Here is a 27,238-nt window from a genome sequence, read left to right as displayed (position 1 = left end):
CTTATTGCAAAATCAGTTCAATTTCAATAAAAACAAGCGTGCCTTTCTAGATAATGAAAAATATGTAAATTTTATAATATGTCTTAAATTATTATTCGACCCAGCATCTGATTGGAGGTTGATCATGCTTGAACATGCACTGGTTGCACGAGACACATTTGATTGGCTTTCCTTCAATGAAGTTTTTAACCATTAAAGGATCTGCTATCGAAGGCCTTCCGAACGAAATCAAGTCAGCGCCTGCTTTGATAGCTTTGAGAATTGTGTTTTTGTTCCTGATGCCACCGACAACAGCAATCTTTGATTCTGTCTTATTTCTGATTAATTCAACATATTGGATGTTGTAACCAACTCTCTTCTCAAATCCTTTGACGAAAAAATCACGTGGACCACCGCGGATTGTTATTCTTGGATCCATTCCGCATGTCAACTCCCAGATGTCCATTCCTTTAATGTTGGAAACAGTTTCTGCCATATCTTCTGGCATGACGCCACCTTGGACACCATCAATAGAGTTTATTTTCGTTCCAATTATGAAATTATGGCCAACTTTTTTGCGAACGGCATCTGTAAGCTCTTGAAGAAAACGCCTTCTGTTCTCAGGAGAGCCTCCATATTTATCTTCTCTTTTGTTCATCAAAGGAGAAAGGAGCTGAGAAATGATGAATCCATGTCCTGCATGAAATTGGATTCCATCTGCTCCGATATTTTTCAACAACCTTGCTGAATTAACAATGTCTTCAATTATTTGATTCATTTTGGAGATAGGGAGATCAGTACCTCTGCAATCTGCAACTTGGAAAATGATTTTTGAATCTTTATTGTGTATGTAGTCAATTGTTGAGCGCCAAGCTTCTGCTTGCTTTTCATTCATCATTCCGCACATTGCATCTCCATATTTTCCATCTGGATTTGCATAAACAAAACCTGTAACTATGAGTCCGAACTTACCATCTGCAAGTTTTTTGTAGTAGTTTGTAAGATACTCGGTTGGAAGACCTCCATCGAGATTTGAATGCATTGCGCAAGGAGAGCGCATGAATCTATTAGGGATCTTTATCCCACTGATAGTGATAGGCTTTAATAATGCTTCCATCAGTTGCAAAAATGAAGAATGAAGTGAAAAAAAATTGATTTTTCTATCGTTATTTTTCAATGAAAATCGGAACAGTTTAATTCAATTTTATTACGCATTCTACTCAAAAAAATTTTCTGAAATGCATTAGAAATATATATAATATTAAATTTGATATGTTTATGTTCTGAATGTCGTCTTTTAATCCATAATTCAATTAATTGTGAACCTCAGAAAAATATTTTGATATCAAATGGGTGTCGGCGCAAATTTTTAAAATATTTAATTCGATATATTAGTAATCGATATTGATATTATGTACTGCAATATTATAAATATTTTTAATTTTTTTTTAATTTGAAATGAGCTTAAAAGAAAATGGAATATTATTTGAAACTACTCCTTTTAAGCAATGTACAAAAAATATTAACCATTTCATAATGATTTAAAGTTCATATTATGATTAAATGAATATTTATTTGAATATGATTTATAATTTATTACCAAGAATTAGCAAATCCATTAAAAGGTTATAAATCATATTAATTAACCCCTTATCATTTAAATCATTTGACAATACTATCAGGTGTTGCAGCAGGCTTATTTGAATTTGTATCCCAAGGTTCCCAATTATCTAGTTTGAGAACAGCTTTCTTAAAGGAAGATATCCATCGCTCCTCGTATGATTTATCATTGTTTCCGAATGGTCCAGCATTATAAAAACCAAGCGGCCTTGTTATTTTGTAACCGTTGGAGTTGAAGGCAAAGTAGACGGAATATAAAAATTGTTCCAAAGTTCCAGCTGAACTCTTTGTATAAAAATCGGGTCCTGTTGCAACAGAGATGACCATTGATACTGTAACGTTTGGACGCTGTATATCGGTGAGGACTCTCTCGATATAAGAATATAAACAAGCTGGGTATTTATAGCACCATATGGGACCGATAATCAATATATTAGTGCACCACATTATATTATCATGCTGGGCTGTAATATTTGTTACTAAGTTACCTTTTTTGTAGTTAGCAGGGTAGTCAAAATTTGCTGTTTTCTTTTGGATAAAGTCATCCATGGTCATGACTTTATCAAAACCTTCACTGATCAAGTCTACAACACGAACTTCATGGCCACATGAAGTTAATGATTCCTGAGCTGCATTTGCAATTCTGTATGCTGTTGCAATCTTTTGAGGATCAGCATGAGCAATCAGTATGAGAACTCTCATTTTAAATAATTGAAATGACTTCCTTAAAATTTGGACCCCTTTCAAAATTGAAATGGAATCGGAAATTGAGATAATTGAATTTTTTTTTCACTTCAAAATTATAAATCATGGAATGTCTCTATAATTAGATTCCAAATAAAATTTTCGCGCCGAATTTTTCAAAAATTGAGTGAAAAAGTCACATGAAAATTTCTAAATTTCATTCAATGCATGATCGAAAAAAAATATGAATTAAATGATGTATATGAATATAAAATACCACATTGAAACATGCATAGGCATGCGAATCGTGTAATTAAATGCCATGTATTTTTGGCGTAAATTTTCAATATTAATCATATCATATTTCAGCTTGTTGATCTCAAGCTATATTCTATGTACACTAGTTATCTTTGAAAGACTAGCATTGAGAACTACAATAAAACCAAATACCTTTTATTATACTTACAAAATCTCAAAGAATGAAAAAAAATAGAAAAATCTTCATTTATAGTCTTTCTTGAATGTATACGTTTTGATTTTTTTCTTTTTTAAAAAATTCAATTTCTAGAAAAATCGAGAAAAAATCATTTTCTTCTATTTTTTAGGACGCCATACCCATTGAAATCTCCTCTCAGGACGCCATAAACTATTCAATTATGGTGTAAACTTCTCAAAAATTGAATAGTTTACATCAGGGCGCCTTAGGACGCCAACCCTTTACGCGCCCGGCAAAATCAACTGAATGAAAATATTTTTGGATTAATTTCATTTGGATTTTTAATTTATGCCCTCTCGGTTATTGCTATTCACGCGATCTTTAAAATTAAGAAAATGAAATTCAGAGAGTTTATGTAAAGAATAAATAAAAACACACAGAATACATCAAACTCTTGCTAAGCCTTTCTAATCAAATAGCGGTTCGCTGAGTTAAAAAACGATGCTTTATTAAATGACAAAAATTCAATCAACGCAATTTTTTCCCATTCAAAATTGAATGAACGGTTGGTCATAACTCCATGAAATCGGACAGAATGCTAATTTTTACTCTATGTCAGTAACCGATTCAACTATCCGATTGTGTAAAAAATAATCTCCTATCAAATTTTTCTGATAAAAAAAATTGAATTGAAAATATAAATCATTAAAATATATCACTTAAGCTGATGCAAAAACCACTATCAGAAGAACAATTGCGTTACGAAAAGCATGGGCCACTACGTACTCTCTTACAACTTAGTGTGGGGCCTTTAATTTATTTTTTAGGTATAGCCATCCATGATGCTATTGATTTACTTTTAATTTCAAAAGCTTATGATGAAAGAGAGGTTCAAATTGTCGGTTTTGCTTCCACAGTCAGATATTTATGTATGGCGGCAAATATTTATTTTAGTATTGCATGCGTAGCACGCAACAGTGGACTTATTGCAGAAAACAGATATGAAGCTGCTGCCCAAGTTACTGCAGATCTTTATCGATTAGCATTTGTTTCAATGTTAGTAATCCCAATAATATGCTATTTTATTGCAAAGCCTTTACTTAAATATATTGGATGTCCAGATGACTCAATTCCAGATGCACAAAAATATTTAATCCCAGAATTAGCTTTTATGCCACTAATTTCGACATTTCAAATGTCATGTGGACTTTTACAATCAGAGGGCAGATCAGTACTTGCTGGAATTATGCAATTTACAGCATTTTTCCTCAATTGCGGATTTTTCGGTCCAATTTTGCTCTTTGGAGTAAAAGTCGCTTTCAAATATGCAGGATTTGCATTCGCATTATCTCAATCCGTGCCTGGACTTGTACTTACGTTTCTAATTTTTACACAAAAATTCAAATCGATTACATCTTGGAAAAATCTCATTAAAAAGCCGATTTACGAAACCTATGTTGGGTTGAAAATTGCATCTCCATACATATTAAATGTTATTATGGGACTTTTCCCTCCTTTAGTCGCAATTAACTTTCTCGTTACAGCGGCCTTTGCAACAGGTGTTGGAATACCATGTGGAAGAGCATTATCTGTTTTCTTCAAACTACAGCCAATTGCAAATTGCTTTTCAATTGCATTTGGTCAAGGTTTATTAGGTCCTGGATCGTATTCTTTCAGCCAAAAGAACAATAAGCGAGTAAGATCTCTTTTTTATTATGCACTTACTATCACATTAGTTCTTCAATTTATTTTTGTTCCAATTATTGTTTTTGCTCCTGTAAGTATCGCAAAAATATGGCTCCACGAAGAAGATACTCTTAACTATGCTAAGAAATTACTTCCAAAACCATTCTTTACAAACTGGACAACTGCGTGTAATGAGGTTGTTACTGCACTCTTGCAATGCATGGGATATGCCTGGGTTGCAATGGCTCCAAGTATAGTCAGAGGCATTTTTTATATAGTTTACTCATTAATCCTTTATTACACGAACAAATTTGATTCAATTAGGATGATTTACACATATTGCCTTAATGACACAACAATTCTTATTCTTGATATAATTATTGTCATCAAACCACTAATTCAACTCTATTCAGAGACAACATCGTTAGATGATTCTAAATCAGATAGTAAGAAAGATGACTCAACAACACCTACAGATATGGAGGATGAAGATGATAAGGAAATGATATGTGAGTCGCTTTAGAATTTCAATGATATTATTTTTATTTTTTGAATATTGGTATTTTCAATTTATTCTGTTTAAAAATATTATTTTCCAACCTTTGTTAAATATATTAGTAAACATTATATATGATAAAGAAATTATAATTAAATTATACCCTATATTTCCAACTCTTGGAAAATTTTCATGACCCTACCCAGGGTCCTAAAATGGGTATTTTCCTCACACAGACACCGTGGTTTTTTGAGCCGGGAAATAAATAGCGCAGACAGTTTCTACATATAGAGACATGCTTATACTTAGAGTTTGACGGGAATCTAAAGTGATTTTTTTCTGCATCGCGAAATCTAATGCAATCTCAAAATCATGAAGAAACTGCGAATCGGAGCGCAATTTTTTAATATGTTAATATATAAAGGTACCCCTACTACTGCAAATGCTTCAAATGAAAATCTAAGAAATCAGATTAATTTGATCACATTAGTATAGTATTGGTCAAACCAAAAACTCATATGTTGATATATAGCCTATGGATATTCATATTATCTACTTTTCATTGAATTACATAAGATTTAATAATCTCATAAATATTCTTTTTAATTTTCCGAATTCCGTGTGCATTTAGATTGCCTATACCTGTATATAATAATTCTAGAATGGTTTGGTTAGATATTAAGTTTTTTAGATTAATATTTTAACATTTTGATAAAACAAGCATTTGTTCCATTTTAGAATCGCCATTGAACTCTAGTTTGACTAACATGATGTTGTATGATCAAATAAATTCTAACTTCATGAGATAAATTTTGAAATTAGAAAATGCGATATCTGACTCAAATATTTATATGAACACATTTAACATTCAATGATAAACTAAAGTACTATACAGCAGATTCGATTTGGCTTATATTTTATATAATCAACTAATAATCCTATAAAATTGTGCTATTCACGTTGCTCAAAGATGTATTGAACATTCACTACTTGTGTATTGATAAAATTAGATATAGATTCTAATGTAAATCGATATTTTGAAAATTCATATATATTTTGTCTTGGTTTGGCATTTGATCGTGTTGAAACCGGAATTGCAATATATATCATCTAAATATATAACTATCAAAATATGAGCTATAGATTTTTAAATTATTCTCCTGAATATGAGTGACTAACATAATTATATTGAATTGAGTAGTAAGAATCTTAAATATTAGAATCTGACGATAATTTATTATAACTGTATAAAGGAACAAGACTATAAATGATGATGAAAATAAAGATTAAATTTAAATCTGAAAATTTGAAAACATTAAGTGTATTGTGCACTCTTGTCGGTCACAGTGTCTCATTCCGGGAGACATTGTCACTGCATGTCTCCCAGAATGATATCAAGTTCCCCATTCATAACTTGAATGCGGAACTTTGACCGACAAGAGTGTATTGTGCACTCTTGTCGGTTGAAAGTTCTGCAATCAGAAGAAGATTGTTGAACAATCCGCCATTCCAGGAGGCATGAGCTTGTTATCTCTCCTGAAATGGCACATATTTGATAATTCATGGAGCAGAACTTTGCACGCAATCAGACAAAAGATTGCGACAGAGTAACTGGGAAGACAGCAACTTGAAGCGATAAGCTGCTTGGGTGCTGTCTCCCAGATGCATCTGTCGGGCAAAGTCTCAAAGGAGCAGAACTTTGCACGCAATCAGACAAAAGATTGCGACAGAGTAACTGGGAAGACAGCAACTTGAAGCGAAGTTTTGTTTTCGAGTCTTTGGTTAAGAAATCTTAACAAAAAAACAAAGAAAAAAATCAGATAAAGTTGTCAATAACTTCATCAGTTAATGCTCACCTATGGGAGGTGTTTTGCGGGAGCTGGGGGTATCTTGGTGAGTACTCAGGAGGCCAAGAAGGGCACCCCAACCGACATTATCCTGATGAATTCAGTTGTCAACCATTCTGAAAACCGCCGAAACCGTCGTGTGTAGAGAAATTGTTTAAATTTATTTTTTTCAGATTTAAATAAAAATAAGAAATGTTTACTATTATGGATTTTGAAATTTTTTTAAATTAAGAGTAGGAGATGAGACAAATTTAAATTTTTAAGAAATATTTGGAAGGGCGTAAGATACGCCAACTTAAATATATTATCAAATGAGAGAAAATCACTCAACAAAAAAACAATTCTTTCAAAAAGTTTGACATTGATCTTTCTAATACATATTTTTGGAAGGGCGTAAGATACGCCAACTTAAATATATTATTAAATGAGAAAATCACTCAACAAAAAAACAATTCTTTCAAAAAGTTTAATTGATCTTTCTAATACATATTTTTGGAAAGGCGTAAGATACGCCACCTTAAATATATTATCAAATGAGAGAAAATCACTCAACAAAAAAACAATTCTTTCAAAAAGTTTAAAATTGATCTTTCTAATACATATCCTATGGAAGGAGTTTACATTCTCAAAATAAAAACCAGTTCAAAATCTTATTATTCCTTGAATAAAAATCATTTAATTTCAAATCCATTCCAAATCCTTAAATCTGTATTAAAATCATTTTGCCAACAACCAATACAATACAAATTACATTTCCATATATCTTCTTGTCCATTTTAATTTTTTATCTCATTTTATTTAATTTTATTTAAAGCATATAGACATCGAGATCCTTTACACATAGTTATATAAAAGTCAAATACATAATAAATTCTTAATTCTAGAGATATCTCAAAATCTCATTTTTTTAATTTAAAATACCTTTCATTTTTCACAGTACGATCACAACAAACAAGCCATTTACTAATTAACACATATAAGAAAAATATCAAATTACAAAACAACTTTCAATATCATTCGCATCAAATTCTATTTTTTCATAATTATCAACTACATGTTATTATATAATATATGTCGGCGCATATTCCACTCTATACAAGTGTCAGACACACTCACACAAAGCTGTGAGATTCATACCTCTATCAGTAGGACTTCTCAAATCAAGAACACATATGTTTCACTATCGCACATCTGTGTAGGATCTAATTAACCCTTTGGACTGGTACTTCAAAATTTGATAATTTGATAATTTCATGTGATATCATCATTTGCCTTTAAAACAACTGTGCGTTAAACTAGACACGTTTCTCTATCATAATGCAAAATATCAAAGTTTGGGAGATTCCCAAAGTGTCTGAAACTGATCATAAGGGTGAAAAACCGTTTTCCAGAAGTTGGGAACGTAGGGTATCTTATAAAAAAATATTTCATTCTTTATTATCTTTATAATATCTATAACAAATAAAATAAACATTTAGAATCACTTATTCTTTTGATTTTTTGGAGGTTGATTTTGATTATTTTGAGTTGGATTTTCATTCTTTTGAGGAGGATTTTGAGTTTTTGAAGATGTATTTTCATTCTTTTGAGTAGGATTTTGAGTCTTTTAAGGTTGATTTTGATTATTTGGAGATGAATTTTGAGTCTTTTGAGGAGGATTTTGATTCTTTTGAGGTGGATTTTCATTCTTTTGAGGTGGATTTTGAGTCTTTGGTAGTGGATTTTGATTCTTTGTAGGTGGATTTTGATTCTTTTGAGGTTGATTTTGATTCTTTTGAGGTTGATTTTGAGTCTTTGGTGGTGAATTTTGTTTTTTAGGAGGTGGATTTGGTTTTTTAGGAGGGTCAGCATATACTTTTGCGAAAACACACATATCATCATGATCGAAGCAGTTAAAATCTCCATCATTATGAAATGTTTTTTGGTACCAATGATAAATATTCTCAAGATTATCATCAACAAACTCTTGATTGAATTTTTCCAACAATGTTTTCTTTCCAGAAAACAAATTCACACCTAATCCAAGTCTATCTCCTTTAATCTTAATACCTGCAGCAGCCAAAATTGTTGGGAAAATATCATAATGACTGAAAACTCATCCAGTATTATTTTCTCTTTTTATTTGAGAATTAAGGGTGCGCCCGGGAGGATCATGTAAACTTCAGAATTTAGAACCTTAATTTTTAAGCAATAACTTGGTACCTAAATAGGTAGGAAAACTCTAAAAATATCAAAAAATACAACTTGGCTCCATAATAATCCTGTCATGGTGGCAGTTTGTATCCCCTAGTATTTTCCTCTTGAATCTCTTTTTCTGTCGAAATTAAATTCAAATCTCAGAAGTAGAAAGTGAATAATCGACTTATTGCTGCTATTATACGAATAAACAAATCCATTATATTATTATTTTTATTTACATAATATCTGTTTGAAGTTCATAATTCTATAAATTTTTCTTCAAAAACATTACAATCTTGATAGTTTTGATACTGTTTAATAGGTTTTTGGCACCTTATTTAGTAATTACAACGTATCGAGTCGATCTGAACTTAATTTTCGGAAATTTAAAATATTTATCATAAGTAAAATCTGATTTGAAATTTATGTTTAATTACTATATTTTGCATAATCCTAAGTAGCTTTTGTAAAAATTCATCAAAAAAAATTTTAACGTGCTTTAATTTTTTATTTTTTAAAATAATACATATTATTATATAACTAGAATATTTACAAATTTTACTGCTTTCAAAAATTTAATCCTCCTCCTCTCAAATAAACGTACATCCGGGGGCCTGTTTTTTGCAAAAAAATAAAATTTCATTTTTTTATGCTTAAAAAGTCAGAATTTTTATTTGCTTCTGGGATATATGATGGCTATATCAGACGCCCATTCTTTTTGATACTCAACATTAAACATAAAACTTAGCCGTTAAGGCTCTTCTGAAAATATTTTTTTTTCGAAAAATTTGCGAAAAAAATCAAAAAATTTAAAAATCCCCGAATCTGCAGGGATTTTAAAAAATTCTTTTTAGTAAAACTTAAGGATATTGTATCAGATATATTGGTATGGGCAAATTCAATTTTAATACAATATTCATCGAGATATTGCGCTAACGAAGCGTTCAAAATTGAGAGGGTAATCCTCCTACTCTCAAATAAACGTACATGCGGGTGCACCCTTAATAAACAAATTAAAAATCCTTCTCGAATAATTATTTTTCTTAGCCAAATCTTCTACTTCTTTGTCTCTTCTCACATGGTCACCGTGCATTACAATCAAAGTATCATTGTACCATGGTTTCGTCTTCATCCAGTCAAGAAAATCTTTTATTTGGTTACTCAAACAAGTAAAGAGTCTTTGGGATTTCGGACCTGTTTTAGGACATAATTTACATAAACTGCCTGGTTCATGCGTATCTCTTGTTGATACATATAATAAAAATGGTTTATTTGGATTTTCTTTGTAAATCTTGTCAATTAAATCTTTTTGGTACTGGAAAAGTATATGATCAGCAACAAACCATCTTTTATTAGCCAAATTAACACTACTGTGGCAATGATCAAAGCCATGATGCTTATAAACATATCCAATACTCCAATCTTCATCAAAAGTGCCGTAAATGGCATGAGTATCATATCCATTGCTCTTTAAAATATCTCCTATGCATTGCATTTGACTGTAATAGTATATACTTGTGTTTTCTCCCCTGTTTTGGGCTTTTTTACTTTGCCATTTGAATGGAAAACCACATTGCATAGCAAAATTACCACTGACAGTGAATCTGTTACGAAACACTTGTGTTGTACCACCAAGTTTGTCATTTTCGGTGGAATTTGAAAAACGCACGTTATTTGGATCTAAAGCAAGGTTTTCTATGTATGGAGAATAGCTAGTCTTCATTAGACCGCCGTGTTCTTGTGATAAAAAGCTTGTTTCGAAGGATTCTAAACTGAAGAAAATTATATTTTTCTTTTTTTCTGGGAAAACTAAGTTTTCTGAACTTGGAAACACGTAATTATATTCATAGAAGTTCAAACTTGGTGATCCTGTGGTTTTTATTGTAGAATAAAATGCAATTACGACAAATAAAATATTGATGTACGTGAGTACGCGATAATCCAAATATACTTTAATGTTTGTATGCTTAATACTTAGTACACTTCTGGAGAACTTGTAAAATGCGTAAAAATGTAAAGAGACGGAATTATTAAAGTTATGAAAAATTTTGTTGGAAATGAATGTAAAAATTCTTTGTCAATACCTTTCTCTTGTTGAAGGATCAGTCCTTTCAATTCTTCATAGTAAATTGGACCTGAATTATCGTAAATATTTTTAATATAAGCGACTGCTAATGAAGATAGTATGCAGACAACAAATGATTCAACCATATTGAGATAGTATATTCGCCAGTACTTTTTAGTGACTATAGAGAACAATGGTGTTTTGATTTCTGCAAAAACTTCAGTAAAGGCAATTAAAGCTATTGGAATTATAAATTTTATTGATAGTGACTTTATTGCTGTAGATAATGTTCCGATTTCTAAAAAGATGATCACCCAAAAGCAAAATATACTAATTTGAAAAGCATATTTTATAGATTTGAGTGGTTCAACTCGATATATGATAGTTGAATAGCTAAAACTTAATACCCATACTGCCAAAAAATAAAGAAATACCATAAAAATATCATTCATTAAATTTTGCGTCAATATTTTCTGAAGTTTACGGATCCATTAGAAATGAAATTTAGTCATTTTCAAGCAATAAACATTGTTCAAGCATTTCATCAGAAAAGTCCGATCAATCAAATTTTGAAAAGTTTACATTATAATTGTCAGAAAATTTACAATTGTAAAACATTAAGAAATTTACCAAATAAAACAAATGAAAAAGATAGAACTAAACAGAGTTATTTATTGTTACCGCGCATCAACGATTCACTAATCTTCTTCTTTTGTATTTCCTCCTCTCTCTTCTGTACAAGAGCTTGATAAGCTGGGAGGTTCTTTATCTCCTTCAAGAAGTTAGTTCTGACGAGTTTCAAGACCTCTCTGTATGCGTTATTGAACATATCTGTCGTTGGATTGTCCATTCTCGACTCGATATCGTTTCTCATTGCGGCAGAAATGTTTACTTGAAGCGGAGCATCTTTGGAGATATGTTTTACGTATATTTCTTGGGATTTGACTTTCTTTAACTGAGTATTTTGATCATTAATTTCCTTAAACTCGAGAACAGCCTTAAGGAATGGCGGCATCTCTTGAGCTGACTTCTGTATAAGTACTTGCATGACAAGTTCGTAGCCTTCTGGGTCCATAATGATCTGTTCTGGAGTATCTAGGATTTTTTCTGGAGTTTGGGGCTCAGGAGGAGCGCGATATGTCAAAGCAATAGATGTAACAACCGATGTGAAGTAGCCAGAGATAATAAACGCGAACATACAACAATTACTGTAAAATTGCTCAGAATTTGTCATTGATAATGCAAGATATGGACCTAAAGTTAATATCCATGTAACAAAACATGTGATTAACTCGTATTTAATGTGATATGGATCCGGAAAATGCTTCATAAAGAATAACCCGACACCTACAATTATCAAACATAAGCCAAAGAGAACGAGCAGAATAACTGATGTAATTTCTTGAATTTTGCAACCAAAAGTAGTCATATAATCTGATAAAATCGTATGTTGAAGAATCGCTGCTGAGAGCATTGTCAAAGAAATAACGATTCCTAAAATAGATACCCATGTAGATTCCATAACCCATATGCTAGCACGGGGGTCTGATATCTTGTTCTCTTGCCATCTCTTTAATTCCCTCATAGTAAAGAAATATCGCATAAATCTTAATACAAATGGGAAGAAGAACAATGGAAAGAATAAAAGAATGTACCATAAATCTAAAATGCATGGATAATGTTGATGAGATAAAATAATATCGAGTGTTGTGCATAGCAAAGCAAATTCTGATCCTATTGCGCTGAGAATAACAAGTGTAGGTGATCGCATTTGAATTTCGGTTTCATTTTTTCGGCATAAAAACCAAATTAATCCGCCAAGCCAGATAATTGACCAACTTCCAAAGGCATAGAGGAAAAACATTTGCAATGGCTCAATGGACTCTTTATCAAAAAGCTTTGCGCTCTTCGGTATAAAGTTCCATTGGGTATCTGCAATTTCAGGCATTTTCTGAGAAAAAAAAATTTCAAATAAATTCATAAATCAAGGTACTGTGAGTGGATCGAAGTTATTTAGCAGCAAAATTTCCGCTTTCATGAATTCATACATTTCCAATCCTGAGAATATGATGGAGTTTCGGTATGAATCACAAAGATGAAATCAATTTTGCCTAAATTATGCGCAATTAATATGTGTTTTAGGTAAATAAAGAATTTAAAGTTTGAATCATGCTTTACTGTCGTATGAAATTGTTAAGTATATGGTATTTTTCAATAGAATCTTGAAATTTACAAATTTTTAATGGTCACCTAATCAAATAGATATAATTTTTGAGAAATGCATCAGTAAGATTATATAAGACATAATAGCTATTACTTACTAATTGATAAAACTGGGATATTTTTTATTAATTTTCAAAAGATAGTTGTTATCTCGCATAAAAACGTAGTTAAGTTACTTTTACAATAGGAAATGAATTATAAACAGTTATTTATATATTAACAAAATCAAAAAAGATACAATCATGAATTATCTTGACTCACTAGGATATTCTGACTTAGTTACATGGGAACTAATGGAATATAAGTCAATTATAATTAAAGCGGAAGAGATCCTTCATTAAATTTGAAGAAGGAAGATGTAAAGAAGAAAAATAGGTCACACATAAATAAGAAGATGGACACAGAGGAAACAAAGTCGAACCACATTGAAACTTGTTCAGTTTGGAAAGAATAAAAAATTCCTGCAATAGATCTCATAATTTGTGAGAGAGCGTAAATTACTATAAATGGCCATCCTAAATTGGAAATTTTAGATGATGATTTTGTAATATGTGATTGCGATGCGACTGCAAAAGCTTCAAACCAAAATGAAAGCTCATGGAGTGTCATAAATCCAAAAATAGAAAGTAAAAACATGACAATTGAAAATCCAAAATAGTAAGTCATGTAAATTTGTTCCTTAAATTTATTAGATCTTGGCTGAAGTGTAAATTGACGATACATTAGGTAACCTATTGGTATAACTTTGATAAGTCCTGTTATAATTGCTAAATAATTTGTGATATTTCCAAGTATCGAAAATGTCGCCGAACAAGCGCCAAATAATGACCAATAAAATGAAAGACCGAATGTTACTTTTGATTTGTAAACTTTCTGTATAACTAAAAGAATTGCAACTCCATCAAGAACATTCGAGATCAATTCAAGTGGGAGCATTTTGTTTTATAAATGAATTTATAGCGCACATGTTATAAAAATAGATTATACATCAGAGATTCTCATGATTTATCGAATATCATGTTAATTTTGGATAAAATTATTTTGTTTATTCAAATTTATGGATATTTTTAACGAGAGATAATTTTGTTTTCAAAAAACAAAGCTAAATATTAAAGAATTTATAAATACTAGAAAATTTCCAATAAAAATACGTTTAGAAAGCGTGCAAGAAGAGAATGGAAGTCTTTCGAAATAGGCTCATTAGTGAATACACTCGTGATGAGCTAGAGGAACTATTTCTTGTTCGCTGCGATCAACTCGATCAAAAAGCGAGTGAAATAGCAAAATTAGAGCAAAAAGCTTCAGATATTTCTGGAAAACTCACAAGAATCAAACAAGATATCAATGACACAACAAAACAAAGAGTAAAATTTGATGGCAAATTAGCGCCTACAGCTTATAGAGTTTCACAAGTTGCTGTTAAAGAATTAAAAGATCAAATCGCAGAATTAGAAATAGAACTTGGCAAAAAGAATCTTGAAAAAGATGCTGTTGCCAGAGAAGTCGCATATTTCAAATCTTTACTTAACTTCCCTGCAAAACTTCGCACAGATAAAAGTTCTAAATTTAATCCAACTAAAACAATCGAAGACCTTCTCGCAATGTTGGCGGATTTAAGTAGTAGAAATACTGATCCACTTGTTGTTAATAGATTACTCGCAGCATCTTATATTTTACAAAATAATTTGAAAGCTGCTGAAGAACCAATGAGAAAGATTCTCGAACTTATTGGAGAATCTTCTCTTCCTGTATTTGAAAGTATTGATATGCGCAAAGAAATTAAAGAACGTGAAGATCAAATTGAAAAACTTAGACATGACTTAGCAGTTCTACAAGCTCAGCAAGACAAGCTTAGCCAAGAGCATAATGATCGTCTTAAACAATACCAACTCGATGCCGAACGTAACCAAGAGAAATACAGAGAATTAATGGATTTGCATCATAAGAAAGAGAAAATGGAAGCTGATGCTGCTCGTTTAGCTGAACTGGAAATTATTGCTGATGGTCTTAGGAAAGAAATCGAGCTTCTTAAACAACAAAGAGACAAACTTATTGAAGATAATGCAGATCGTAAGAATAAACTTCGAGATGAACTCCAGAAACTCATTGATCAGATGCAGAAGGAACTTGAAGACCTCAAAGCTCATATAGATGCTTTGCGAAAGTCAAATGCTGAAATTGAAAACCAAAAGAATTCATTGCAGCAGACTTATGAGAATGCTTTAGAAAAGCGTGCAGATACTATCGATGGATTGAATAAGTTACAAGAAGAATACAGAGCTCTTCGTGCAAGATTTGTTAAATTAATGTCGGGAACTAACGAAGATCCATTTGAAAACCAGAGATTTATTGATTTCATTAATGGTATGATCGAACGCAATTGGTCATTTAACACAGTTCGTAAATATTTGGCTCATATCGAATCTATTGATGGAAAACTCGAACAACTTGACGCCAAAATTGCTAAATACCAGCCAATTAAAGAACAACTTACTAAGCAGATTGCTGATAAGACACGCCTTGTCAAGGAACTTGAAGCTGAACTTGATGCAAGACACATCTCACACGCAGGAGCTGTTGCTGAAGCCCAAAGAACAGAATTTAAGTATCAGAATGGTGCAAGTCATATTAATATCACTGCAGCCAAACAATTCGAGCTTGAAGAAAATCAAACCGCAATTATTTTGTCATTCCTCGAATTTACACTTGACAAATCATTCTTAGGATCTCAGAATTGCAAGCTCTTCTTAACAGTCGACTTTTACGACTGTAAACAAGAGCAAACAAATTTCATCGACAAATTCGATACAACATTTAACACAGATTTACTTTTCAAGGTTAAGAATGATTTCATTCTTCGTGACTATCTTAAAGACACAAAGATTCCTGTTAAACTTTGGAAAGCAACAGGAATGAAGTTTACTGAGGTTGCAAACACAACAATTGCTATGTTCCCATTTTTGGATGGTGTTCCAAGCTTTTCTGCATCATCTGTTCTCATGGATAAAAATGAGAAACCTGTTGGTAACATCAATTATGAAGCTCAGATTTATATTCCTTTGCTTCAATAGATTATTTCCTTGTTGTTTTTATATATTGTTAAAAATTATGTTTTTAATTATAACAAAATATCAATTTTTCTTGTTCTGTTTATATGCAATATGCTTTATACAAATAGATCTTTTTATTATTACTTTTTGCTATAATTTCATCAGCTGTTTCTCCGATTATACTTTGAACTGTGCTATCCACGCCATGTGAAATAAGAAATTTGGTTGTTTCTTTATTGTTATTATCTGCCGTAATAGGAAGAGCTGCTCCTCGAATATCAACAGCTGCATTAACATCTGCTCTAAATGAAATAAGAAGTTCATCAATTTCTATACTTTCTACTACTGAATCATGAAGAGCCGTTCCTTCACCTTTATCTTTTGCATTGATATTTGCACCACATGCAAGAAGAAACTCAATCATTTCTTCACTATTAAAAGTTCTACTGCAAAGAATTTTTGGCTTGCATGAAACGTTATCCAGATTCCTGAGCTTAAAATGTTATATTGTAAAATCTGCATTGACATGAACTCAAAGACCGATTTTTGAGTGTTGTGTGCTTAATGCAACCCAAAGAAATCGATCAGGAACTTGAAATATGCAGAACACGTAATGAAAAGACAGTTATGCTTGTTTCTGAATGGCAAAACAGAGTAGCTAGAAACAGACTTGATAGACAAACACGCCTTCAAAAAGAAAAAGAAGCCGAAGAACAGAGAAAAATATTATTCGACGAAGAAAAAATGAATTCCAAAAACTCAAAAAACAAGCGACATTAGAGGAAGCCAGGAAAAAGGATTCTTACAGCGCTCAGAAGTTTGTGCAGTTAATACCCAACTTCTCCTTCATGGAGCGCCAAGCACAAGAAACGTTTGCAGAGCGACGTAAGATTATGGAAATGCAATACCAAATCGAGAAAGATGAGATAGCAAGAACTAATTCGCAAGAATTACAAAATAGTTCGAAAATTGAAAACCACTCCACTTGTTCAATTTTCGCCCTATTTTGTTAAAATTGGGATATAAAGCTTGGATGTCAAAAAAATTGAGAGCATGTCAGAAAGTAGTAAGTGCACCTTTAAGCATCATTATTTTAATTGAGCCAATTCGTGATCACAGTAATGATGTTCACAGAATTTTGATACCATTTAAGGGCACTTTTACGCCTATATGACAAGAACTTCACACCCTTTGTCAGAAATTTGGATTAAAGTGAAATGGGCGCTTGTGAGCTCTTAAAAATCGACAAATTAATCAAAAGGATAATTGTTCAGAAATATCATCTCATTGTTCAAAGTTCAGTAAACTCAGAATTATTTCATATGGATAAACTCATAACATAGGATGATAGAAATTATTTCAAAATAGATGAGGTTATCAATAATCCAGATATATAGTAAAACCCTCATATAAAAACAAAAAATCTGGGCAAAAAAAAGTCTAAATAACTATTTTTGATAATTTTTAGGTTGCAAAAGCTTCTGCAATGCTTTGTTCGAAACTGGAACTTGATATGCAATTAGAAAGAGTAATGAGAGCTTTAACACAGTTAAATTTACCATCTTCAGCATTGATATACTTACAACAGCATTCACTTGAAAGATAAACAGAGAAAATGTTTTCAAACTCTTGTGTTGATGATAATTCTGTGTTTATACTAGTTGTGGATCCGCTTGTTTCAATGAAACTGTGTATTATATGAATTGTATAAGGACTATACGAAGAAAATGTGTTTTTTGCTGAATTGTTTTTAATGATGCATTCTTTTATAGTTAAATCATGATTAACTGTATAAAATAATTGATCTGATACTGAATTATTCAAAAAATTGGTTTTGATATATGAAAATGATTCATATCCAGTAAAATAAATGCAATTTTTAGATGTTGCTGAATTGTTTGTGAATGATGATTGTGAAATATTTCCTGGAAAACGTGGTAATTCAATTAAAATTCCGCAATATTGGTTAGTTCTACAATTTGATAAGTTTGTATTATGAATTATAACTTCTCCTCTATTATGACAAATTGGTGAAAATCCAACTCCTGTTTGACCTAAATCGGAATATGAAGAAAGATAGTTATAATTTTTGAATGGATCAGTTTCTGCATCAATCCATATATAGCAATGTTGTCCAAAATTACTTGAAGAACAGTTAGAAGAACATGTTTTGTTTTGAACAAAATCTACTTTGGAATAAATAAAGAGATTTCCACCACATCCATCATAATAATTAGAAGTTTCGGAATAACCTATATGATTTGAATGGAATAATGATGATTCGATAAGTATTTTAATGTTTGATACATCTGAATTAGAGAAATCGATGAATCTCGAATTTTGTGTAGATGTTATTTCAACAATGTAATAACTATGGGAGCTTGAAAAGCTTCCTGAATAGTAACTATCGTTTTGTTCCGAATAAAATTCATCCCAATTTAGATCGAATTTCAAATTCATCAATTTTTTTGTTTGTAACTAAATATGTGCATGGATTAAGTGTTTTATAGCGATACATAGATTTTGGAGCAAATTCTTGGATTGTAAAACGCACTTTTCCGATTTGAGAACAAATTATGGGTTTATATGGATCTTTAAGCACGATTACGATCAGTATTATTGTGTCTAGTTAAGTTGGGGATATCTGATTTGCTTGAAAAGATTTTTGTCGCGTGAAAGAGACTAAATTTGAAATGAAAATAAAAAAGTGACAAAAAATTATGAAGAAATCTAAGGAAAAATATTATAGAGAATTTTTATTTAGATGATTGTGTACCAATGATTGATGTTTTATTTGAAGATTCTATAATGTTCAGCGCACCATCAATTCCAAAACGAAATTCTTTAGTTAATATTTTGCATTTTAAGATCTTAAGAAGTATTGTTCTTATACAATGTGTGCAGTTAAGTCAATGTTTCATTTTCTCGAAAATAAATATTGGGAATTTGCTCAAGAATATCTCAAAAAGATATTATTGATTCTATCTTTTATTATTAGATGTTATTCATCCGTAAGTATTTCATTCGTCACTTATCATTGGAAATCTAGAAAGATATTCTTGTTTTGAAAATGAATCAATAAAGAAAAGATGAAATTCTCTAAGGCATACAGATAATATTGTTTAATCAAAGGATTCATTGTTAAGAGAGTTAAATTCTGATATATTTATTGATAAGTAAAGTATATATATATATCTTTTGAATAATATATATATTAAACTTGTTTAATACTCTATGATTTCGTAAAATTTTTCTTAAATTATCTTTGATATTCCTTGTAATTTAGAATTTAAAAATTATTTTCATTTCCTACTTTGATGAAAGAGATTTAGGTTTAATATTAGTTATTAACTCATAAAAAGTATTTAGTCAATATAATTAATTCATTATAATAAAAGATGATCTTGAAACAATAACTCCAGAGCGCTGTGATAAAACATGGCCAAGGTCTGTTAAGTTTTTCGATCCTCGGACATATATCCAGGCTTCTTCGGTTGTTTTGTCATATCCGATGATTATTCCTGATGTTCCTTCTTTAGCAATTGATCTGTTATCTGTAATTACAACTGTATCACCGAGTTTTGGCTCATTGTGGAGTTCAAATCCTGTGTATTGAATTTTCTTGTGTTCGAATTTCAATTTTGAATTCTTTTCCAACCATTCGACATCTGTTTTTGAATATGTTTTCAAACTTAAAAGATAAACTGGTGGGAGCTCATCGTGCCTCGTATCACTCACAATTTCATAATTCTCCTCTAGATATCGTACATCTTGTTCTGTAAGTTCTTTATCTCTTAAATAGCATGATTTTGGGACATGTCGTATATACAAATCAATATATTTCTCTATCTTGTTCTTGTCAACATATATTTGTTTGTCATAAAATGACAAGTAAAAAGGAGTGCAACATCCAAATGAACACAGTCCAAGATCTGCCCAAATATATCGAAAATCTATATCACGCCATTTAACTTCTCGGAATAAATATGAAAGACATCGAAAGCTTTCCCAGTTTTTATTTCTTGGACGAGTTAAAAGAACATCTGCTTCATATTCTTTAGGCATGATTTTCATGTTTTCTGCTGATGGATCAATTGTTAAACTCCATGGATAAATGAATTCTTTTCTAACTTCGAAATTAGTTTGTGGATCAATTGGCAATAAAGAAACAAACTTTTCATCATCATCCAATTTAATATTAATTTTATAATCATTTGGTTTCTCAACAATATCCATAACAATGCAAATAGTTCTATATGGCCATTGAGCAAGAACTCTTTTATTGAGGAAATCTTTTGGATCACCTAATCTTTTTCCTGATTTAACAACAGCATCATGAAAAATACTACTATATTGCTTGTTTTGAACAATTTTCTTTTCAAGAGAAATTTCAAATGGATTAAAAGAAGGAACATCATTTGGTAATTCTGTTAATAAATTAACAGATGGGAAAGGTTCATGACAATTCAAAGGAATTTCTTCTTTAGTTTTCATGTCAATTGAATTCTCTGGTTTTATAAGAAATTCATATTCTGATGTAATTCTGTCCAAATATGGAGCTAATGATTGTTTGATACGATCCAAATTTGGAATTTCAATTGAAAATTGTCCATTCGTTTCATCTCTTTCTACAGGGTGACCTAAAAATAATTTGATATATTCGTCATTATTCCTTACATCATCAAATAATTGCTTAATTTCTTTCATCGGCTGATATGGTGTAATTATGTCTTGATATAACAAATTCATTGGTTCATCAAGAACTAATTCTGATTTGAATGTATCTATGTAATCTATAACTACACATAAAGGAGGTGCGAAATGATATTTGTATATCCATGACCATGATGGAATTCCTGATGAATATTCCTTGTATGTGAATAAGATACTATCAATCAAACAATGTGAAATCTTTTCTGTTTCTTCAGGAGTTGTTTTTCTTTTTGAAAAATATTCGTCTTTTTTAGATTTAATATATGATTCAAAATCAAGATGATTCTCTTCGATTTTGGTTGTATTATCATTCTGATTTTCTGATGTTTTGTTTTGCTGTTGATTTTGAATCTCTTGGAGATAATTTCTTTCCATGAATTTCATAATGAAAATCTTGAGTTTTTCCAAATTGACGTTATCTTTCTCTGTAATAAATATGCATGAAGGTTCTGATTTATATGTTTCAATAAGGTCATCAATAGAAATTTTAGATAAATCAGAATCGAATTTTGGGCGATAATCATTGGAATATAAATTGACGAGAAGAACAAAATCATCGAAAATTCTTTCATCATTGATTCCAAAATCATGAAAAAGGTATTCTCGAAGTAAGTTGATATTTATAACATCAACACTTCCTGCACTGAAAGAAATATAAGGCTCTAACATTCCGTTCTTAATTTTGTTTTGGTATATATCGTTATAAATGTCAATGTTTGGAATATGTGATCTCAAAGACATCAGGATTAAATCAGAATCATTTGTCACGATACAATGGCGTTTATTTGGATCCCATTCTGGTTTGTGTATTTCTTGACGAAGAAAATCAAAGATCTTCGTTTCAGCTTCACCTGGAACTTTTGAACCTGAAAATATGACCCTTGGCTTCTGCCAATATTCATCAAAATTAATAAGTTCTTCAATCCATCTCTTTAGGTCATCTTCAAATATCTGATTCCATGCTTCGATTGGCATTGATTTATCAGCATATCTTCTTCTTAATACTGTATATTGTTTTGCATTAGAAAATGGACCATCAAAAGCGATAAAAATTAAATCTGATGGCTGTACGAGATGCACAATATTATTGAACAACTGGCGGACATTTGCTGTACGCAACTCTGTCTGAACTCCAGAACGAATTCCTTTAACAATTAATAATGAAGCGTCAATGAATAAACAATTGTATTTAGGATATGGTATTTCAGATAGACTCTTTAAAATTAATGGATATCGATTAGTAAGTTGTCCTCTAAAAGTATAGATACCCATTTAAAAAAAATTATAAGACATTTCACTTCACGTATGAAATTGATAAGACACTTTATATGAGAAATTGATAAGACACTTTATATGAAATCCATAATCCATCAATTATTAATATTTTCCTCTTCGATATATGAAGGGAAGACGATTTGTATGTGGATAAAAAAGGTTCTGAATTGTTTACTGGTAGAAAATCCTAGAATTGAATATGAATATATTCGAAAGTTTAAGCTTGTGTCCGATATATATATATTATGAAATTGGAATAGTTTCCAATGAATATCCTAATGTAAATCTATTTGGATTTTATAAGATGCCACATAAAAAAAGCTTTTATGTCTGCACTTATCGGGTATTTCACAACCTTCATAAATAAAAGTCAGATAGACATGTGTGTATCATTAAATATTAATGTGAAAATAAACAATATTTTATTAACATGTATCAATCCAAAAAACAAATAAAAAAATGTTTTGAATAACATTAAATTAAATATAACCAAACATGGTGATAAAACTGAGAGCTCTTTCATCATAGCTGTGAACAAAATTAGCGACCAAGGCTCTCAGTTTTCGGTTTCTCGACATTAAGGTATCTTATCAATAAGTTCTCATGTTATGCGAAAAATGAAAAGAAGACACTTTAGAAATCATCATTATCAAGATGATTCAAAATTAGTTGTTTCATTTCTTTGGTTATGTTAGGACCAATAAAACGTTTTGAAACAAAAGCTCCTTTATCTAAAAGAAAAGATGCAATGGATAAATCATTATTATCAACTGCAATTTGAAGTTGAGATTTCCTTTCTTTGTTTTCGATGTCAATTAAACATTTCTTATTAAACAGAAGCTTAACTATATCAAGAGATCTGGAATAGACTGCATAATGAAGTGGAGTGGAACCTCTTTCATCTTTATGGTTAATATCAACTCTCGAATTTTCGAGAATTACCTTAGCACATTCGATATTTTTGTTGATACAACAAGAATTCAAAGGGAAAATTCCATATTCATCAACTTCATTTTCATCTACGCCATTTTCAAGTAAGAAGAGTGTTATATCTGGTCTTATTCCACATACAAATGTTAGTGGAGTAGATCCATTCATTGTTAAGTCAATCTTTTTAATTTTCAAGAAATAATTCAAACAAAAAGTATTAAAAGAATGATAAACCTCAAAGAAATTAAGTAAGTCATAGTTATAATTCTCTGATATCCAATATGCTATGTCATTATTGTGTGATTGTATTGCTTTCATCAAGCATTGTGAAAAATCTGATCCTTTTTGTTGAGAAATTCTAACAATTTCGTAATTTCCGCCCATTACAGAATATTTAGCAGTTTTGTTTGTTAATTTGATATCATTCATTACAAGATACTTAAAGGTATTGGATGATCCATAGAATGCGCTTATATCAAGCATCGTCATTTCTTTATCACGCAATTTAAAATTAACAGAAAAGTCAAGATTATTTTCTGACAACTTTTCAATCAATTTATCTAAATCATCATTTCTTATGTAATAAGGAATTGTATCCTTTTCAAACTCTTCCTCGATAAGCACTTCGTCTATATTTGCATATTGATAGCATCTTGGTCTTCTCTGTGTTATGATCTTCTCTTTGATTAAAAACTCGGAGAATCTTCCTGTTTTTACTTTTATTGTTTCATAATTTGGCAAACTTCGGATCAATTTAACAAGACTCTTCCAAGAAAAAGGTCTGATGTCAGCTACATAGCATACAAGTGAAAAAATGTACTCCATTTCGTTTGAAAATTTTTGCAGAATGTAATTTGCTAAAAACTCAACTTTTGAATCTGTTATGGAGCATATCTCATTTTCTATGTAAGAGTATTTTCTGATATCTTCATCGTACTTATCAAATAAACTTTCATCAAATGAAATCTCATCAACCATTGAAAAAAATTAAAAAGTGACAAAATTTTAGAACAAAATCAAAAAAATGGATCCAAATATTGCTACTTTTCTAGTAGAATATTATGAAACACTACATAATAACTCAAGAGAAGTCAATAATGTCTACGTTGATGGTGCTCGTCTCATTATTTTCCAAGGAATTGACCAGCCAAAAGCTTTTGTATCCGACTACGCAAAATACATCCCAATTGGTAAGAGAAAAATACTTAAATACTCAGGAAGTACAATTGGTTCACGTCTTTTCGTTCATGTTCAAAGCGAAATTGAGCAGCCATATAATAAACTCATTGTTGACGAATCATTCTCATGCGTACTATCTGATGTTTCTATCATGATTTCATACCATTCCATACATATAAATCCATTACTTGAGCCAATTGCAGTTCTTCCACCGCCAAAACCAAAGATTATTACTGTTGTAAAGCCAAAACCTGTTGAGGTCAAGCCAGCAGTTGAAGTAGAATTGCCTCAAGCTCTCAATACAAAGAATAGTGTAATCGTTCAAAATCTTCCATTCAACAAGCCACCAGCCGAATTTATACCAATACTAGAAAAGTTTGGACATGTTTCCAAATTCTGCCAAGCAAAAGGAAAGTTAATGGCAGAATTTTCTAATATCGACGACATGTTCAAGGCAAGAGATGCAGTATATAAGGATTGGAACGGTAGAACACCAAAAGTGTTCCGTTGTCCACGTGAATATAAGTGGCCGTAAAAATTAATTTTAATTTAAATAATATTTTTGTTTTCATTCTTAATCACATATTTTAATTACATATAATTTAAAATATTTATCTGATTTCTTTGAATAATTTTATGTAACGTGGGTGATTTTTGTCGGCAAATGCCATGTAAAGTTGTCTCAAATATTTTAGGGTAAATGCACCGGCAACCCCTGGGAAATAATTGAGAATAAATTACATGGTATTTGCCGGCAAATGCCATGTAAAACTCTTAAAAGTTCAACCCCTTACGGCTGGGTGAAAAATAGATTGAAAGGGCAATCAGAAGGTGATATTACTTGGCAACATATAAAAGAAATAAATCGAAACAATTAAAACTCATTAACAGTTTTTCAGAAGAATCGACTCAAAATTTCAAATTAAATGCTCAAAATTATTTCATATTGGTACATGTATTAAATGGGATTATAAGTGCCAATAACCATGAAATATTTTTATATTAAAAACAAAAATAAATATTATAATCAAAAAAAATATCACATCTAGATTTATTTTTGGTTATTTTTAGGTAACAAAAACTTCCGCTATATCATGCTCGAAATTTGAACTTGATATGCAGTTAGAAAGAGTAATTAGAACGCTGGCATAGTCGAATTTCCCATCTTGGCCAATGATAATTGAAAAGCAACATTCTCCTGAAATCGAGAATGAGAAAATGTTTTCAAGCTCTTGTGTTGATGATAATTCTGTGTTTAAACTAGTTGTGGATCCGCTTGTTTCAATGAAACTGTGTATTATATGAAATTTATAAGGACTATTCGAAGAAAATGTGTTTTTTGCTGAATTGTTTTTAATGATGCATTCTTTTATAGTTAAATCATGATTAACTGTATAAAATAATTGATCTGATACTGAATTATTCAAAAAATTGGTATTGATATATGAAAACGATTCATATCCAGTATAATGAGAGCAATTTTTAGATGTTGCTGAATTGTTTGTGAATGATGATTGTGAAATATTTCCTGGAAAACGTGGTAATTCAATTAAAATTCCGCAATATTGGTTAGTTCTACAATTTGATAAGTTTGTATTATGAATTATAACTTCTCCTCTTACATGATTAATTGGTGAATTTCCAACTCCTGTTTGACCTAAATCGGAATATGAAGAAAGATAGTTATAATTTTTGAATGGATCAGCGTATGAATCAATCCATATATAGCAATGTTGTCCAAAACCACTTGAAGAACAGTTATAAGAACATATTCTGTTTTGAACAAAATCTACTTTGGAATAAATAAAGAGATTTCCACCATATCCATCATAATAATTAGAAGTTTCGGAATAACCTATATAATTTGAATGGAAAATTGATGATTCGATAAGTATTTTAATATTTGACACATCTGAATTAGAAAAATCGATGAATCTCGAATTTTTTGTAGATGTTGTTTCAACAATGTAATAACTGTGGGAGCTTGAAAAGCTTTCTGAATAGTAACTATCGTTTTGTCCGGAATAAAATTCATCCCAACTTAGATCGAATTTCAAAATCCTCAAATTTTTCGTCTGTAACTAAATTTATGCATGTACTAAGTGTTGTATAGTTATAAATAGATTTTGGTGCAAATTCTTGGATCCTAAAACGCATTTTTCCGATTTGAGAACAAATTATGGGTTTATAAGCAACTTTAAGCATGACTACGATCAGTATTATTGTGTTTAGTTAAGTTGGGGATATCTGATTTATATAAAATGATTTTTTGTCGAATGAAAAAAAAATTGATTCTTCATGATGTGAATTTGAAATAAAAAAAATGACAAAATTTCATTAAGGGACCGCTGAAACGATAAGTAAATTATATGTCACTTTTAATCATTTTTATCAAATACAGCATATAATATTAAAAAGTACATTTATTAAAATGGACGATAATGATTATTTTTAAAAGTCTTCAAAAATTGAATACCCTCTATTGTTGCAGCAGACCCATAATATTTCATTGGGAATATCTGATGCTTCAATAAAAACTAATGTGAACATCGAAGTGAAATTTCTCCAGATGATGATCTACAAATGACTGATGTTTTATGATCTTTACAAAAATGTGCTTTGTAAAGTTTGTAAAGTGTCAAAATTTGATGTATTTGACATTGTAAATTATAAAATCGGGAGAAAAAAGATGTAATATGGACTCAGTCCAGCTCTAGAAGATATTTGGAACTCTAGACAAATAGAATAGGGTTCAAAATATCTCGCAGAACTGGATTGAGTCCAAATTAAACTTTAAAACCTGTTCTTTTGAGAACAGGCTTTAATTAATCGAGAGTGAGGGGCTCCGTTACTCCCATTCTTGACGAATGGGAGTTC

At 30.8% G+C, this 27,238-nt stretch overlaps 10 protein-coding genes across 10 annotated transcripts, besides 3 other annotated features; 3 read left to right on the top strand and 7 right to left on the bottom strand.

Moving 5' to 3' along the window:
* Positions 1-16: 16 nt before the first annotated feature.
* TVAGG3_0536020 (FMN binding) lies at positions 17-1,096 on the bottom strand (the record flags this gene model as incomplete). The annotated part of the gene is made up of 1 exon (XM_001326246.1): positions 92-1,096. The coding sequence occupies one exon, from the start codon at positions 1,094-1,096 to the stop codon at positions 92-94; it is 1,005 nt and encodes a 334-aa protein (XP_001326281.1).
* A 545-nt stretch (positions 1,097-1,641) lies between these two features.
* Positions 1,642-2,301, bottom strand: TVAGG3_0536010 (NAD(P)H oxidoreductase-related family; the record flags this gene model as incomplete). The annotated part of the gene is made up of 1 exon (XM_001326247.1): positions 1,642-2,301. One exon carries the CDS (start codon positions 2,299-2,301, stop codon positions 1,642-1,644), a length of 660 nt encoding a protein of 219 aa, XP_001326282.1.
* Positions 2,302-2,759: 458 nt separating this feature from the next.
* Positions 2,760-3,010: a mobile genetic element.
* A 413-nt stretch (positions 3,011-3,423) lies between these two features.
* TVAGG3_0535990 (multidrug resistance protein YPNP-related family) lies at positions 3,424-5,068 on the top strand (the record flags this gene model as incomplete). The annotated part of the gene is made up of 1 exon (XM_001326248.2): positions 3,447-4,928. One exon carries the CDS (start codon positions 3,447-3,449, stop codon positions 4,926-4,928), a length of 1,482 nt encoding a protein of 493 aa, XP_001326283.1.
* Positions 5,069-8,881: 3,813 nt separating this feature from the next.
* Positions 8,882-9,927: a mobile genetic element.
* A 1,700-nt stretch (positions 9,928-11,627) lies between these two features.
* Positions 11,628-12,939, bottom strand: TVAGG3_0535970 (RGS-like 4 domain-containing protein; the record flags this gene model as incomplete). Its single annotated transcript, XM_001326250.1, has 1 exon — positions 11,659-12,939. One exon carries the CDS (start codon positions 12,937-12,939, stop codon positions 11,659-11,661), a length of 1,281 nt encoding a protein of 426 aa, XP_001326285.1.
* A 1,436-nt stretch (positions 12,940-14,375) lies between these two features.
* Positions 14,376-16,333, top strand: TVAGG3_0535960 (retinitis pigmentosa GTPase regulator-interacting protein family; the record flags this gene model as incomplete). The annotated part of the gene is made up of 1 exon (XM_001326251.1): positions 14,390-16,285. The coding sequence occupies one exon, from the start codon at positions 14,390-14,392 to the stop codon at positions 16,283-16,285; it is 1,896 nt and encodes a 631-aa protein (XP_001326286.1).
* A 31-nt stretch (positions 16,334-16,364) lies between these two features.
* TVAGG3_0535950 (Ankyrin repeat family) lies at positions 16,365-16,688 on the bottom strand (the record flags this gene model as incomplete). The annotated part of the gene is made up of 1 exon (XM_001326252.1): positions 16,365-16,688. One exon carries the CDS (start codon positions 16,686-16,688, stop codon positions 16,365-16,367), a length of 324 nt encoding a protein of 107 aa, XP_001326287.1.
* A 625-nt stretch (positions 16,689-17,313) lies between these two features.
* Positions 17,314-17,346: a mobile genetic element.
* A 350-nt stretch (positions 17,347-17,696) lies between these two features.
* Positions 17,697-18,957, bottom strand: TVAGG3_0535930 (uncharacterized protein; the record flags this gene model as incomplete). The annotated part of the gene is made up of 1 exon (XM_001326253.2): positions 17,729-18,724. One exon carries the CDS (start codon positions 18,722-18,724, stop codon positions 17,729-17,731), a length of 996 nt encoding a protein of 331 aa, XP_001326288.1.
* A 628-nt stretch (positions 18,958-19,585) lies between these two features.
* On the bottom strand, positions 19,586-22,249 carry TVAGG3_0535920 (5'-3' exoribonuclease protein; the record flags this gene model as incomplete). Its single annotated transcript, XM_001326254.1, has 1 exon — positions 19,643-22,249. One exon carries the CDS (start codon positions 22,247-22,249, stop codon positions 19,643-19,645), a length of 2,607 nt encoding a protein of 868 aa, XP_001326289.1.
* Positions 22,250-22,885: 636 nt separating this feature from the next.
* TVAGG3_0535910 (protein ubiquitination) lies at positions 22,886-24,160 on the bottom strand (the record flags this gene model as incomplete). The annotated part of the gene is made up of 1 exon (XM_001326255.1): positions 22,886-24,160. The coding sequence occupies one exon, from the start codon at positions 24,158-24,160 to the stop codon at positions 22,886-22,888; it is 1,275 nt and encodes a 424-aa protein (XP_001326290.1).
* Positions 24,161-24,206: 46 nt separating this feature from the next.
* On the top strand, positions 24,207-24,912 carry TVAGG3_0535900 (RNA-binding domain, RBD family-containing protein; the record flags this gene model as incomplete). The annotated part of the gene is made up of 1 exon (XM_001326256.2): positions 24,207-24,896. One exon carries the CDS (start codon positions 24,207-24,209, stop codon positions 24,894-24,896), a length of 690 nt encoding a protein of 229 aa, XP_001326291.1.
* Positions 24,913-27,238: the final 2,326 nt, after the last annotated feature.

Source organism: Trichomonas vaginalis, chromosome II (genome assembly GCF_026262505.1).
Source record: "Trichomonas vaginalis G3 chromosome II, whole genome shotgun sequence".
Classification (NCBI taxonomy): domain Eukaryota; phylum Parabasalia; order Trichomonadida; family Trichomonadidae; genus Trichomonas; species Trichomonas vaginalis.
Note: the sequence above shows the minus strand (reverse complement) of the source record. Positions and strands in the feature narration are given on the sequence as shown.